Source organism: Monodelphis domestica, chromosome 1 (assembly GCF_027887165.1).
Source record: "Monodelphis domestica isolate mMonDom1 chromosome 1, mMonDom1.pri, whole genome shotgun sequence".
Taxonomy (NCBI): Eukaryota; Metazoa; Chordata; class Mammalia; order Didelphimorphia; family Didelphidae; genus Monodelphis; species Monodelphis domestica.
In genome coordinates this window covers 481,217,750-481,230,297 of record NC_077227.1, presented here as the reverse complement: position 1 = coordinate 481,230,297, position 12,548 = coordinate 481,217,750, and the positions used below count along the sequence as shown (strand labels likewise).

The window sequence follows — 12,548 nt, the reverse complement described above, 5'->3', positions numbered from 1 at the left end:
CCATTTGATAAAATCTCTGTAGCAAAGTGATCAATCCACCTGTGCCAGCCATTGACAGTTTTTAAAAATATTTAGATGCAGAGATTTCCAAATAAACAATTTTCAGAACTAAACCAGCTTTGGCAAACAAGAGAATGAAAATAAGATATTAAAGGTGATGAGCTCTTTTGCCTTAGGCCAAACTTAATAAGTTATATCATTTTTTTTTAAATAGGCAGAGATTTGGTTAAGAATTAATTGGACTGAAAGAAATGTAATTCAATAACAATCTGCCTTTCTAGAAGTATCAGCTAAAAGGTGCTAAGCCCTTATATTCAGACTGAGGGTGTTTCATTAATTGTCTTTTCTTTTTGGTCCCTTTTTTTTGAGAATATCAAGAAGAAAATCATATGCTAAACCTTCTAGGGTTGACTACAATGACAGAATTCCAAGTATTTGGGCAGATTGTAAAATATCAGAGGAAGAGAGTGAAAGAGGCTCACCTCAGAGTCTATCTAGATCAGTAATTTTTAAAGAAAGTATGGTCCAAGGACTCGTAGGGTCAGAGATCATTTTGGCCTCAGGCTGTGAAGTCAAAACTATTTTTATAATAATATTTTAACTATAATAAAATATATAATATGATATGTTACCTGTGTAATATATAAATATAATAAAACAATAGTATATTGTATATAATATAATATATAAAGAAGTTTCACTTCTAATATGGTAAATATCAAGAGATAATCAAAAGCTCATTATGGGGGTCCTCAATAATTTTTAATATTATTAAGAAGTCCTGAGAAAAAGGTAGTCTGGACAAGGTTACACTCAAAAGAAAATTATACTCCAAAGAACTCAAAATGAAATAAGATGCTGGAATACACCACTATGCAGAGAGTACATCTCTGTAAATAGTATCTGTTAAGTGGGAAGTTATAAAAAGAAGACCAAAAAAGAACCTAAGGAACATATACGGAAGCAATACTAGACAAGTCTGAAAATTTCAATATACTTCTAAGATGGATAATAATAAACATTCGTAGTTGACAAATCCCTTTATAACACCAGTACAGTTCTAGAACCCATTAAGAGATTCTGTAATAGGGGGCAGCTGGGTAGCTCAGTGGATTGAGAGCCAGGCCCAGAGATGGGAGGTCCTGGGTTCAAATCTGACCTCGGACACTTCCTAGCTGTGTGACCCTGGACAAGTCACTTAACCCCCATTGCCTAGCCCTTACCACTCTTCTGCCTTGAAGCCAATACATAGTATTGATTCTATGATGGAAGGTAAGGATTTTAAAATTAAAAAAATAATAATAATAAAAATTTGTTTAAAAAAAGATTCTATAATATAAAGTATTTTACACACATTAAAGTATTACCTATGGATGTCAGTTATATTTCTTATTAATCCAAGGAAACCTGAAGGAAGCTATCATTAACTCAATCGTTCAACTTACTAAAAGTTGTTCGAAAGAGATCTATTCAGCTAAAGTGAGAAGTGGTAAGGTTGGCTTGGGGGGGGCAGAGGGTTGAGGAGACACAGAGAGGAAGAAAAAAGAAAAGAAAGGAGAAAAAGAGAGGGAGAGGATGAGAAGTGAAGGAGAAAAGTATGGGGAGACATTTTTAAGAATATTATTACAAACATTTCAAGCAAGATGTTTGTGGAAGAACTGTTGATTAAAGTAAGCTTTCTTTATACTCCCTGTAGGAAGACAATATGGAAAGCAAGAGCCTACAAGCTTTCACAAACTTTGGAATGAGCTGCTAGAAAAAGGGCAGAAGACACAAATGCTTGGCTGCTGAACTAGAAGCCAGAAATTATTGTTAAGGGGAGGGAATAAGCATTTATATAGCACCCACTAAGCACCAGGCACTGTGCTAAACGACTGTTTTTTAAACAAATATTTCATTTAATCTTCACAACAACCCTGAGATATTATTATTATCCCTACTTTACAGCTTAGGAAAGTGAGTTGGATAGGTTAAGGGACTTGCTCAGGATCATGCAGTTATTAAGTGTATAAGGTCAAATTTGAACTCTGGTCTTCCTGACCCTGAGCCCCCAGGGCTCTATCCACTAAGCCTCTAGCTATCCTAAAAAAAGTAGTAAGCCTGCAGGATGGAATTGAAAGTCAGGTAAAATAAAATGCTTTTATGGAGTTAGTTTTAATTCCTTGTCATTGCCATAGCAGATTAAATGTGAGTGAACAGGAAGTCATTTGGACAGGGAAATAAGAAAAATCAGGCAAACTATATATTCTAAAACAGAGTAAAAAATGGATGGGAAAATTGAAAAGCTTATAAGTAAAATGGGTTCTCTAAAATCTTAAAGCAGATGTTTCTCTCTTCCTCATTTTTCCTTTGTCCCTGTTTCATTATTCCTAACACTACGAACTTAAGAGAGTACTCATTATCTCTAATTCTCCAAATCTTCCATGAATTCCCCTTCCACTAATTAGTCATCTGTCCTTAACTCAATTGCAAAATTTTTGAACAAGCAGCTTTATGCTAAAGACCAAGGCCTGTGAAGATTGGATTTGGCTACTTCCTGATTATAACAATGAAGGTACTTAGCTCTTCCTTTATTGTGAAATTTAAATTGTAATCCCCTGTCTATTTTTAGATTTTAACCTTTAAAGTAGATCTATACATTTTAACTACAAAAAGGTGTTAACTAACCAAAAAAAGGGTGTTAACTAACTATAAAAGATGTGAACACCCATTTCATACATTGAGTGGGTAGTCCTGGAGAGGATCATCTGCTGCGATTGGTAGACATAAAATTTAGGGGAGGTGGCAAAGAGAAAAAAGTCTTTAAATATAGAAAACAGAGACACACAGGAGGATTGATCAATCAAGATTCAGTCACTCAGAGTTGGACTAGAATCAAGATCAGACACTTGGGCTTGGAGTGAAGAAGAGTCACTCGGAGGAGAGACTGGAAGACAAGACACTCAGACTTGGAGTGAAGACACTTGGCTGTGGAACTGGACCCCGGAGGAACTCGTACAGACTGCTTTTCTTTTAGAAGGTCACCGTAGTGAGTATAAAAGGCCGACTTAGTTTTCCTTGCCCTTTCTGGAGCTGTGAACCTCCAAGAAAGGCCCATCATCCTGAGACTCCTTTCACCTGGCTGGGGCTTAGAATTTCTACCTACCTCTGAGGAAGCCAGAGCTCTCTCTCCCTCTCTCTCTCTCCCCAGTTCTCTCTTCCTTAATATCTTCCCTCTATTGTAAAATAAACTACCATAAATTCCATTTTACTTTAGTAATTCATTATGGAATTTAGAAATTAAATCTCTGACAACAACCAAATTAAATATTAAGTCCAACTAAATAAATTTAACAGGCCAATTCCAGAATAGTTAAGGATTTTAGCTTAACTACTAACTTTTACTATTCTGTGCACTAAAAATTACCTATTAAACTTAATTATTTCATTTGGGCTTTTTTTTAATGAAGAAAAGATTCTTGGATCCTATCATCAAAAGACTTACTAATATAATAGCTTAGCATTAAAAGGCTTACCCAGATAAAAATGAGGAAAATAAAGGGGAAAACTTTGCTTACTTTGGGCACTTCTGATGGTGATCATAATGACAAATCTGGATGACTAAGGTTACATGATTCATCAGTTTAACTTCTGGATCAGAACCTGTTGCTCAGCCTGAGATTCTCCCTGACAGAGCAGAGATAGGCTATATTGTCATCTAGGTGCTTGCTAGAAAACAGGCTGACCTGAGCATGATCCCATTCATGCGGATTGCTCTTTTCCAATCCTTCAAAGTTGACTTGCCAGCCAAGTGAACAAACTCCTTGGGGCTGATGACATGCTCATCATACTGTAGAAGAAAAAAAAAGAAAATAATCAATAGCCAAGTATAAAATTCTGACTATATCATCATAATCAAGTCTATGGAATAATCAAAGAGTATCAAGAATTTATTAATTAATTTCATTTATCACTTACTATGTGCTTTTTATGTGCAGAGTACAATGCTAGATACAGGAGGAAGATACAAAGAAAATTAAGACATAATCCTTGCCCTCATGGGGCTTACAATCTGTGTGTGACACAAATTTGAAAAACTTTTCAATAAATATAAAACTACAACAGTATAAAGTAAAATAAAAAAGAATATAAGATAGATACAAAGTAATATACAAGAAGAGAAAATTTTAGATCATTTTCAACATCAGTCTCCTAGTAATAGTAATCTTCTAGCAGTAATTTTCACTGCAGAGCTGTCAAAGGTAATTATATCAGGCAAAAATATTTGTTTGTCAGGATTTGGCATGGTTTTAAGGATAACCTGCTTATTTAAAAAGTCTGAAGTTGATGAAAACAAATGACTAGCTAATAGGAAGGGAGCTAAGTCAGTAGAGGATTTTCATGGAACTAAAAGGTAGCAGAAGCTAGATGACAGAGCATTTAATTTTGGGAAACAGGAAGAACTAGGTTCAAATTTTGCCCCTCCCAGTTAACTAACTAATCCAGGCAAGACATTTAACCTGTCTGAGACTCAAGTAACAAAAACTATAATATCTTAGAGGGTTTGGATTCTGCCTCAGTGGAGGGAATTTCCACATCAATAAAATCCTAAGTTCTTAATGTACTGATGCATTCCAATTTTGAAGATTAGAGGAACATTTCTTAGAAGCAGTGACATTTGAGTTAGATCTTGAAAAGATGAGAATTATTTCAAAAAGTACAGATGGTGGCAGAGGTACTTCAGGCATAAGAAAGTAATGGCAATAAATAAAAAACTGCACATAGTCCAGGTGAATGAAGTATAATACATATAGAAGTGAGTTGTGTAAGAAAATTAAAAAGGTCATGTCACGAGTGAAAAGAATAAACTGCTATAGAAATGCTCTAACTCATTTTGTTTCTACATGTTCTTCTGATTTAATCTATAAATGCCTTTGGAATAATATGACAAGCTTTCTGAGGACTTGTTTTCCTTCTACTTCTTTTCACTGTTGTATAGCACCGCTCAAAATGTTCCATCCTTCTCCTCAATGTTTTAAAACTGAGCTTGTATTCTAAACTGTTGTTACCTTGGCTACCATGTCTCTCCACTTGGCAAGGAAATTGTTTGCTGGCTAAGGCAATTTCTAGGTTCTTTTGGTCTCCTAGTTAAAGTTTGAGAAAAGGCAATAATCAAAATCAATGTCCTTACTTTTGTCTATTTCCCATTTTCAAAGTTACCATCTCATTTAAGTGAGTCATTACAACAGTATCTTTATTCTTTCTTATAAATATTTTTGCCTTTTTAACCAATTTGTTGATGTCTGATTCTGAAACAACTCCTGGAATAACCAAATGTGTCTGTTCAAATATAATCAGCTTTTCAAATATGGCCTCAAACACTTCCTACCTATGCAACTCTGGGTGAGTCACTTAACTCCCACTGCCTAGTACTTATGACTCTTCTACCTTAGAACTAATACACAGTATTCTATATATACACATATTTTTAAATCAGCTTAATTTTTTGTGATGTTGTTGAATAGAAAGCATTCATAATATAACCTTCTGAATAATATGTAAGTTTTAGATTTCATTTCTTATCCTGAATCATATTTCTCACCGTAATTTTTCATACTTCTGTTTACTCACCTTCACACTGCAGTCACCAAAGTATATGTTAATGTGGTTTGGTGAAACCTGACTTGTTCCTTGAAGAATTTCTCTACTTTTTCATTCTCTGCAATAGATGATAGCTCATGAGCTACAACTATGTTCATGGTGGAGTGGTGGTGCCCTTACCTACTTTCGTCATGAATGCTGTAAATATAAAATAGCCTTGAAAAAGTGTGGGGTTTTTTTTGTTACCCTTGAGTACACAATGAAACCAAAGTTGCTAACTTCTTTATTTGCTTTCCAAGATTAGTTTACAAACCTTCCTTCCATTTAGATGCAACTTCCTTTTGTTTATTGGTTTCATTTGTAGCAAAACTGACCTTATGAACACAATTTAGTGGCATATCAGTTCACTAAACAGTTAAAACATTAAAAGACGGCCTATACACTAGCAAATATCTTCTATCCCCCTTCTCTATCACTGTGGATATGGAAGGGAAATATAGAGCAATGAGGGCCATTTTGTGTTTTTACCTGTCTCTTTTGAGTTGCCATGTTCAAATAAATAATCATTTAGTGACCAATACACTAGTCATAAGTCACTGTGTACTTAAGATTGGTCCTGAGGTTATAGATAAATGTTTTAAGACTCATACTTGGAATGACCTGCCAGTCCTGCACTCTGTTGGTATAGCCTTAGAAAAGAAATTAAGGTGTCTTCCATAACCCAAGATGGCATTAAAACAAAACTTTAGGAATATCTTTATATCAGGAAGATTAATCTGGAAGTAGTGTGAAGGATGGTTTGAAGAGAGAAAAGCCTATCAGCAAGAAGACTACCAAGGAAGCTTTTGGAGTACTTCACTGAGAGGGCAATAATATTAGGGTGACATCAGTGAACAGAAAGGAAAATACTGACACTGACTATAGTGGTAGAATTGATAAGAACTGGTAACTGACTGGCTAAAGCTTATGAGGGAGAAAAAAGAATCAAAGATAACAGATTTTGAGTATGGATAAGTAGATAAATGGCAGTGCCATTGACAGAAATGAAGAAGTGAGAATGAAGAGTCTGTTTTAGGGAAAAGGTAAAGTTTTGTTTTGAGTATGTTGACTTGAAAATGCTATAGGACACTGAGGTGAAGATGTACATCTAGAGTTCAGGAGAGAAGTCAGTTCTGGGGATGGATTTAGAAATCATCTTCATAAAGATAAGCTGTTAGGGTGGATGAAACTGCCAATAGAGTGAGTTCAGAGCCCTCAGAAGTCACCACTTTAAGGAGTTGGTAAGAATTAAAGGAGCTACAGAAGGTACTAGACCACATATAAATGGATAATAGATAGGGTAGATATATAGGCATATATAGTCACCATCCTCAAGGAACTTATAATCTAATGTCAAATCTTAGAAGTCTAAAACATACATAATATAGGTGGTCGAGAAAAAATTATCTATATTCATGGTGTCAAATTCAAAGAGAAATTAATTCCTTGACTTAAAAAACTACAAGCTAATATTATTGATGTTCTATTGTATTTTTATATATTAAGTTAAACTTTTCCTAATTACATTTTAATTTTGTTAAAACTCAGGAGTTTTACAGACCGAGTTTGACATCTCTAGTAGAACAAATAAGCAAACACTCCCACACTCATTAACACACATACAAAAATAAGGGTTGGTTGGAGGCCACCATTTAATAGAGGGTTTAAGGTACATGTAGGTTAAAAAGGCTTCCTAAAGGAGATGGAATATGAGTATAGCTTCATACTATATGGCATGGTAAACCTAGTCTAAACATAGAGGGCAGTTTAGATAAACATTAGATATGGCAGAAAGGATAGGAGATGACATATAGGTTGATCTGGCTACAACAGCAGGAAGGAGTTGTAGTTAGAATAAGACAAGTTTATGGAATATCCTGAGAACATAAAAGAAAAATTGGTGCATGTTTGCTCTAGTAGGTGGTAGTTTACCCAGTCACGAAATCTAAAAGTGGTTATGACAGTCTGTACAACTGGCAAACTATCTTGCCTGCAGTACACGAGATAAACTTAAATAAGGAGAAAGAGGCTAAACTATACAATATCTGGATGATAAACAGACAGGCTCTCTAACAAAATATTTTATAATTAAGATCTATATTCAACAAACAATTGTTAGGACTAAATAGTCAAATTAAAATTGCATTTACTTAACTAAAAAAAGGTAAAAAACTAGGAATGAGTTACTAGGTCTTGGGAGAGGTAGAGCTCTGATCCTTGCTTTGCTTATAAAAACTATGTTTCAAGTAGAAAGACTCTGTGGTCAATTTCCTTATACAATATGAACTAAGAACAATTTATGGAAAAGAGTCTTGCTTCCCATTTCTCATCTTTAATTATGCTTATCTACTTCCAGTTGGTATGATTCTCCTGATCAAAGGAACCAAATCCCTCTTACCTACTGTAGAGATCAGAATTTCATGCCACTACTATATGTGAATGTAAACTCTCTTTTATGTCTATAAGATGACCAAAAATGACTTTCTTGTGTGCTTAGTGGAGATACCTATAAAGCATCTAATGTCCTTTTTATTACAAGTCTTATATATGATCATATTTCAAAACCCAATATCTCTTTCTTAAAAGAGTTTTACAATCTTAAAAGTGGTAAACCTCTCCCTAAGTTCCATGAAAACAACTGAGAATGCATATACTCTGCATATCTGCTGAATTAATTTGTTGGTTAAATGAGTGGTGAATAATCATAAGTGAAGTGATAAAAAAAAAATCTCATATTTTGTTGAGAAATTCAAGTAGAGCCTAGTTAACGTTTTTCTTTATGAATATAATTCCAAAGATTTTCCTAGGAGGATTTAGTCCACAAGGTGTTAAATGTTTAATACTATTCTTTTAAGTGGTGGGTAAGTGGAAAAGCTACTCAAAGTCAATGTATTTGAAATATCTAACAACTTTAATACAAACTTCCCACTTATACCTTCTTGAATTCTTTCTAAATATAGATCTTATATATGCCTATATTTATATATGTGTGTCTCTACCCTTCCTTTAGAATTTGAGCTCCTTGACAGCAAAGACTATTTATGTCTTTTTTTGTATACCTGTCATTTAGCATAGTTCGTGACCCTTTGTAAGCACTTAGTGAATTCCTGTTAATTGATTGATCTAATCATTCAAACATCATTAATACCCTAATGTTGTCATCAGAGTGGAATGTGTTCCTTCTAATCCCTACACCTATTAGTCTGCAAGAACAGCTTACTGCCACAACAAAACAGGGTTATAATCTTCTTTAGTTGTTAAGTTGAAAGTCTAGTTTAGAACTTGTGATTGTGCGTATATAAATTCTGGTTTATTCTCAGAAATATATTATCAAGGGGGCAGCTGGGTGGCTCAGTGAACTGAGAACCCAGCCTAGAGATGGGAGGTCCTACATTCAAATATGGCCTCAGATACTTCCTAGCTGTATGACCCTGGGCAAGTCACTTAACCCTCACTGCCTGGCCCTAACCACTCTTCTGCCTTGGAACAGATACACACAGTATTGATTCTAAGATGGAAGGTAAGGGTTTTAAAAAAAAAACACAATGAAAGAAAGAAAGAAATATATTATCACTATGAGCCTTCCCACTCAAAAATAAGTTCTTCTTTCAATCTTACTTAATCTTAGGAGAATGTTATATATACTCACCTGAACACACTTCACATTAATGCCAGGACATACAAATTTCCTCCATATCAGGTTGGCTTTACTATCTCCACAGGTGATGGGGTAAACAATCTCAGTCTCCAAACTCTCCTCCTCTTCAGCCATCTTCACTTCTCACAAGTTATACAGATAGGAAAAAAGAAAGAAAAGAAAATCAATTACAATCTTTCAGTCCCAAATGCAGAAAACACAACTAACGAATCTACAACTGAAAAATCAGTTACAGGCAGTTCCTGAGATAGATCACTTAATTTAAATACATCTATTACACATTCTCCAGAGAGACAAAAAAGATAAAGTAAGGGTAAAGGACTCCCTTTTGTTGCCACTATGAAGTAAATATGTTCTTATCATCCTGAATTATGGTTTGGCAATCCAAAAATCTCCCATAAAAATAATGCTTACATGTAGTGGAAAGTTCCCAGGCTAACCCATCAAATTCTATTTCAATTAAATTCAACAAACATTTACCAAGTACCTACCATATGCTATATAATGTCCTGGACTTTGGGGACACTAAGATAAAACTTGCCCTCAAAGGATTTATAATCTACACAGGAATAAGACAAACATTTAGATAACTCTAAGAGAATCCATATGTAAACAGCCTAAGCCCATGGGAGAAGTTATAATAGAATGGTATGAGAAATATGAATAAGGGACAATTACTTATAGCTGGAGGGTATCTGAAAAGATATGGAGGTAGTGTCACCCAAGTTGGTCCTTAAAGGAAAAGAAGGATTTCAACAGATGGAAGGAGTGTGTTCCAGCCATGGAAGACAGCATGTTCTAAAGCACAGAGGAGGAAATGATAGGGTGAGGTTGGGTAAAGGCAAGTAATCTGGTTTGCTAGAACTATTTAATCCATGATGCAGCTGAAATTATTGCTACTATAGTTCATATACAACATGGGCTATAATATAGGTTAGCCTGGTAATTTATCTACCACTTAAAAGAATATTTCTATGGGAAACTGTGATCTAACTTCTAAACAACCAATTTATAAACCAACTTTTGGGCTCCTAACAGACAATCATGAAATGTCCACCAATATAACAAAGTCAAAAGTCCAGAAATTGAAGAATTCCTTTTGGAGGTAAAGTCAAGTTTTATTTAAAACAATTATACTGAAATTTCCTTTTATAGTATTTTCTATAATTATGAGATTATTTTGTTTTATGGAAAGGAAAATAGTAAAGTTATCATAAAAATACTAACATTTTCTGAAAACAATTATTGATAGTGAATTATCAACATAATCATAAAAATAAATCCTGATAAATTATGCAAATGAACAATTTAATAATAAAAGAATGAAACAGAAGAGGGCAGCAAAGTTCTGGGATAAGCTGTTGTTATCAGTTAAGAGAAGAGATCACAAACTCGGAATTTTAGAGCAAGAATAACAGATAATTTAAGAGAAAATTAAGACAAATGGAATTTTTTAAAATAATTAAAAATGACAGATCCTATAAACCTCTTCAAAAAGGCCTTCTAAATTAGAGGATAATGTCCAATATTGATCCAAAGTAAACACTATCTTTTAAAATATTCCAAGGTAGAGTCATGAGAATAATGAAAAAGAAATGCTTTGCATGTTTCCTACCTAATACTGCTTCCTTTAGCTGTGAAGAAGCTGTGAAAGCAGCTGCGGCTGCAGCTGCTGCATTTTCTGTTTCCATGTTGTCTTCTGTAAGGTCTCCCCTGATAAGCAATTAAAATTTTAAAAAATTAGTAAAGATCAACACTACTGGACTTTAGAGCACATCACCTGAATACTTATTTTTTCAGAGAAGAGCTCAATGCTTCCCTTTGAGATTGCCTTTTATTACTCAGTATATCTTTTAATTACTTAGCTGTTTTCATACTGACTCCACCAGTAGAATTCAACTAGAAGGCAGCCTATGCTTCAGACTTTCTTTTTATCTTGCTCCTAGCACATATTAAACATAATACATGCATACTGACTGGTTGATTTATTTTACTTGTTAAATGTTTAGTCAAAACTACTTTTCCCTACTTTAATAGGATATACCATGCAGTGCTAATAATCAATACACCTGTTTTTTGCTCACCGACAAGAAATAGGTAAAGCTCAGAGAATGTTAAGAGTCTGGAAGGATCCTTAGAGATTAAATGGTTCTTAATTTTACAAATAACCACTTCTAACATTCTTTTGTTTTCAGTTAGTCAAATAACTACTTGTCCTTATTTAGCTTCCAAAGAAAGAGATGCCTGGGATAGAGTCCTACAGTTAAAAACCATGGATCAAGACAGGTAGGTGGTTCAGTGGATAGAGAGCCAGGACTGGAGATAGAAAGTCTTGGATTCAAGTCCAATCTCAGATACGTCCTTAGCTTATAACCCTGGGCAAATCACTTAACCTTGATTGCCTAGCCCTTATCATTCTTCTGCTTTGGAATCAATATTTAGTATTGATTCTAAGACAGAAGGTAAGGGTTTAGAATGAAATCATGGATCCCTAAAAGTCCTAAACTCCCTTCCCCTAAAAAGAAATAAATTCTGAAAGTTGAGAGGCATTATACATGTGACTAATAATTTTACAATTACATTCATACAAGAAAGGATTGCACAGTGGATAGAGTGTCAGGCCTGGAGACAAGAAGACTATATTCCAGAGTTCAAATATGGCCTCATAACCAGCTATGTGACCGTAAGCAAGTCACTTAATCCTGTTGGCCTCAGTTTCCTCATCTGTCAAATAAGCTAGAAAAGGAAATGGCAAACCACTTTAGTTTTCTTTGCCAAGAAAACCCCAAATGAGGTCATGAAGAGTCAGACATGATTAAAAACAAATGAATGACAAAGACACATGAAAATATATGCACAATATGTAATCAATTCTTTAAAATCATTTAATCACAGTTCCAGAGCTAATTTCCCAAACAATTTGGTGTTTCTTTCCTGTTCTTTGTCTTTGATTTTTCTTTTTGACCATGTTTAAAAGTTACTATAAGGTCTTGATCAATGACATATGTAAAACCCAGTGTAACTTCATGTCAGCTATGGGACAGTGAGTTGGGAGAAGGGAGGGAAAGAATATGAATCTTGTAACCACAGAAAAAATATCCTAAATTAATTAAATAAATTTTTTCAAAAGAAAAAAATAAAAGTTACTATGGGACCAAATAAAGCTTTCCTTTCTAGTCTACATGTGGAATTCTAAAATTCAAGGTTCACCAGATGCTTTTCTTTGTTCAATTTTTTAGATAAGGAAACTGAAGTCCTGGGAAAACACAGC

General features: G+C 34.4%; 1 protein-coding gene across 14 annotated transcripts in view; it reads right to left on the bottom strand.

The window, feature by feature from the left end:
• Positions 1–12,548, bottom strand: part of GMEB2 (glucocorticoid modulatory element binding protein 2) — a 59,594-nt gene that overhangs the window by 31,902 nt on the left and 15,144 nt on the right. For all 14 annotated transcript variants that reach the window (XR_008915404.1, XR_008915406.1, XR_008915405.1 and 11 more), the window contains exons 3-5: positions 10,893–10,990; positions 9,269–9,396; positions 3,726–3,829 (exon numbers count right to left, since the gene is read on the bottom strand). Coding sequence is in view for 8 of the 14 variants with exons in the window: in XM_007475546.3 (XP_007475608.1) it covers positions 3,726–3,829; positions 9,269–9,396; positions 10,893–10,990 (330 nt within the window). In the remaining 6 variants the exon portion in view is untranslated. The remainder of the gene's footprint in view (positions 1–3,725; positions 3,830–9,268; positions 9,397–10,892; positions 10,991–12,548) is intronic.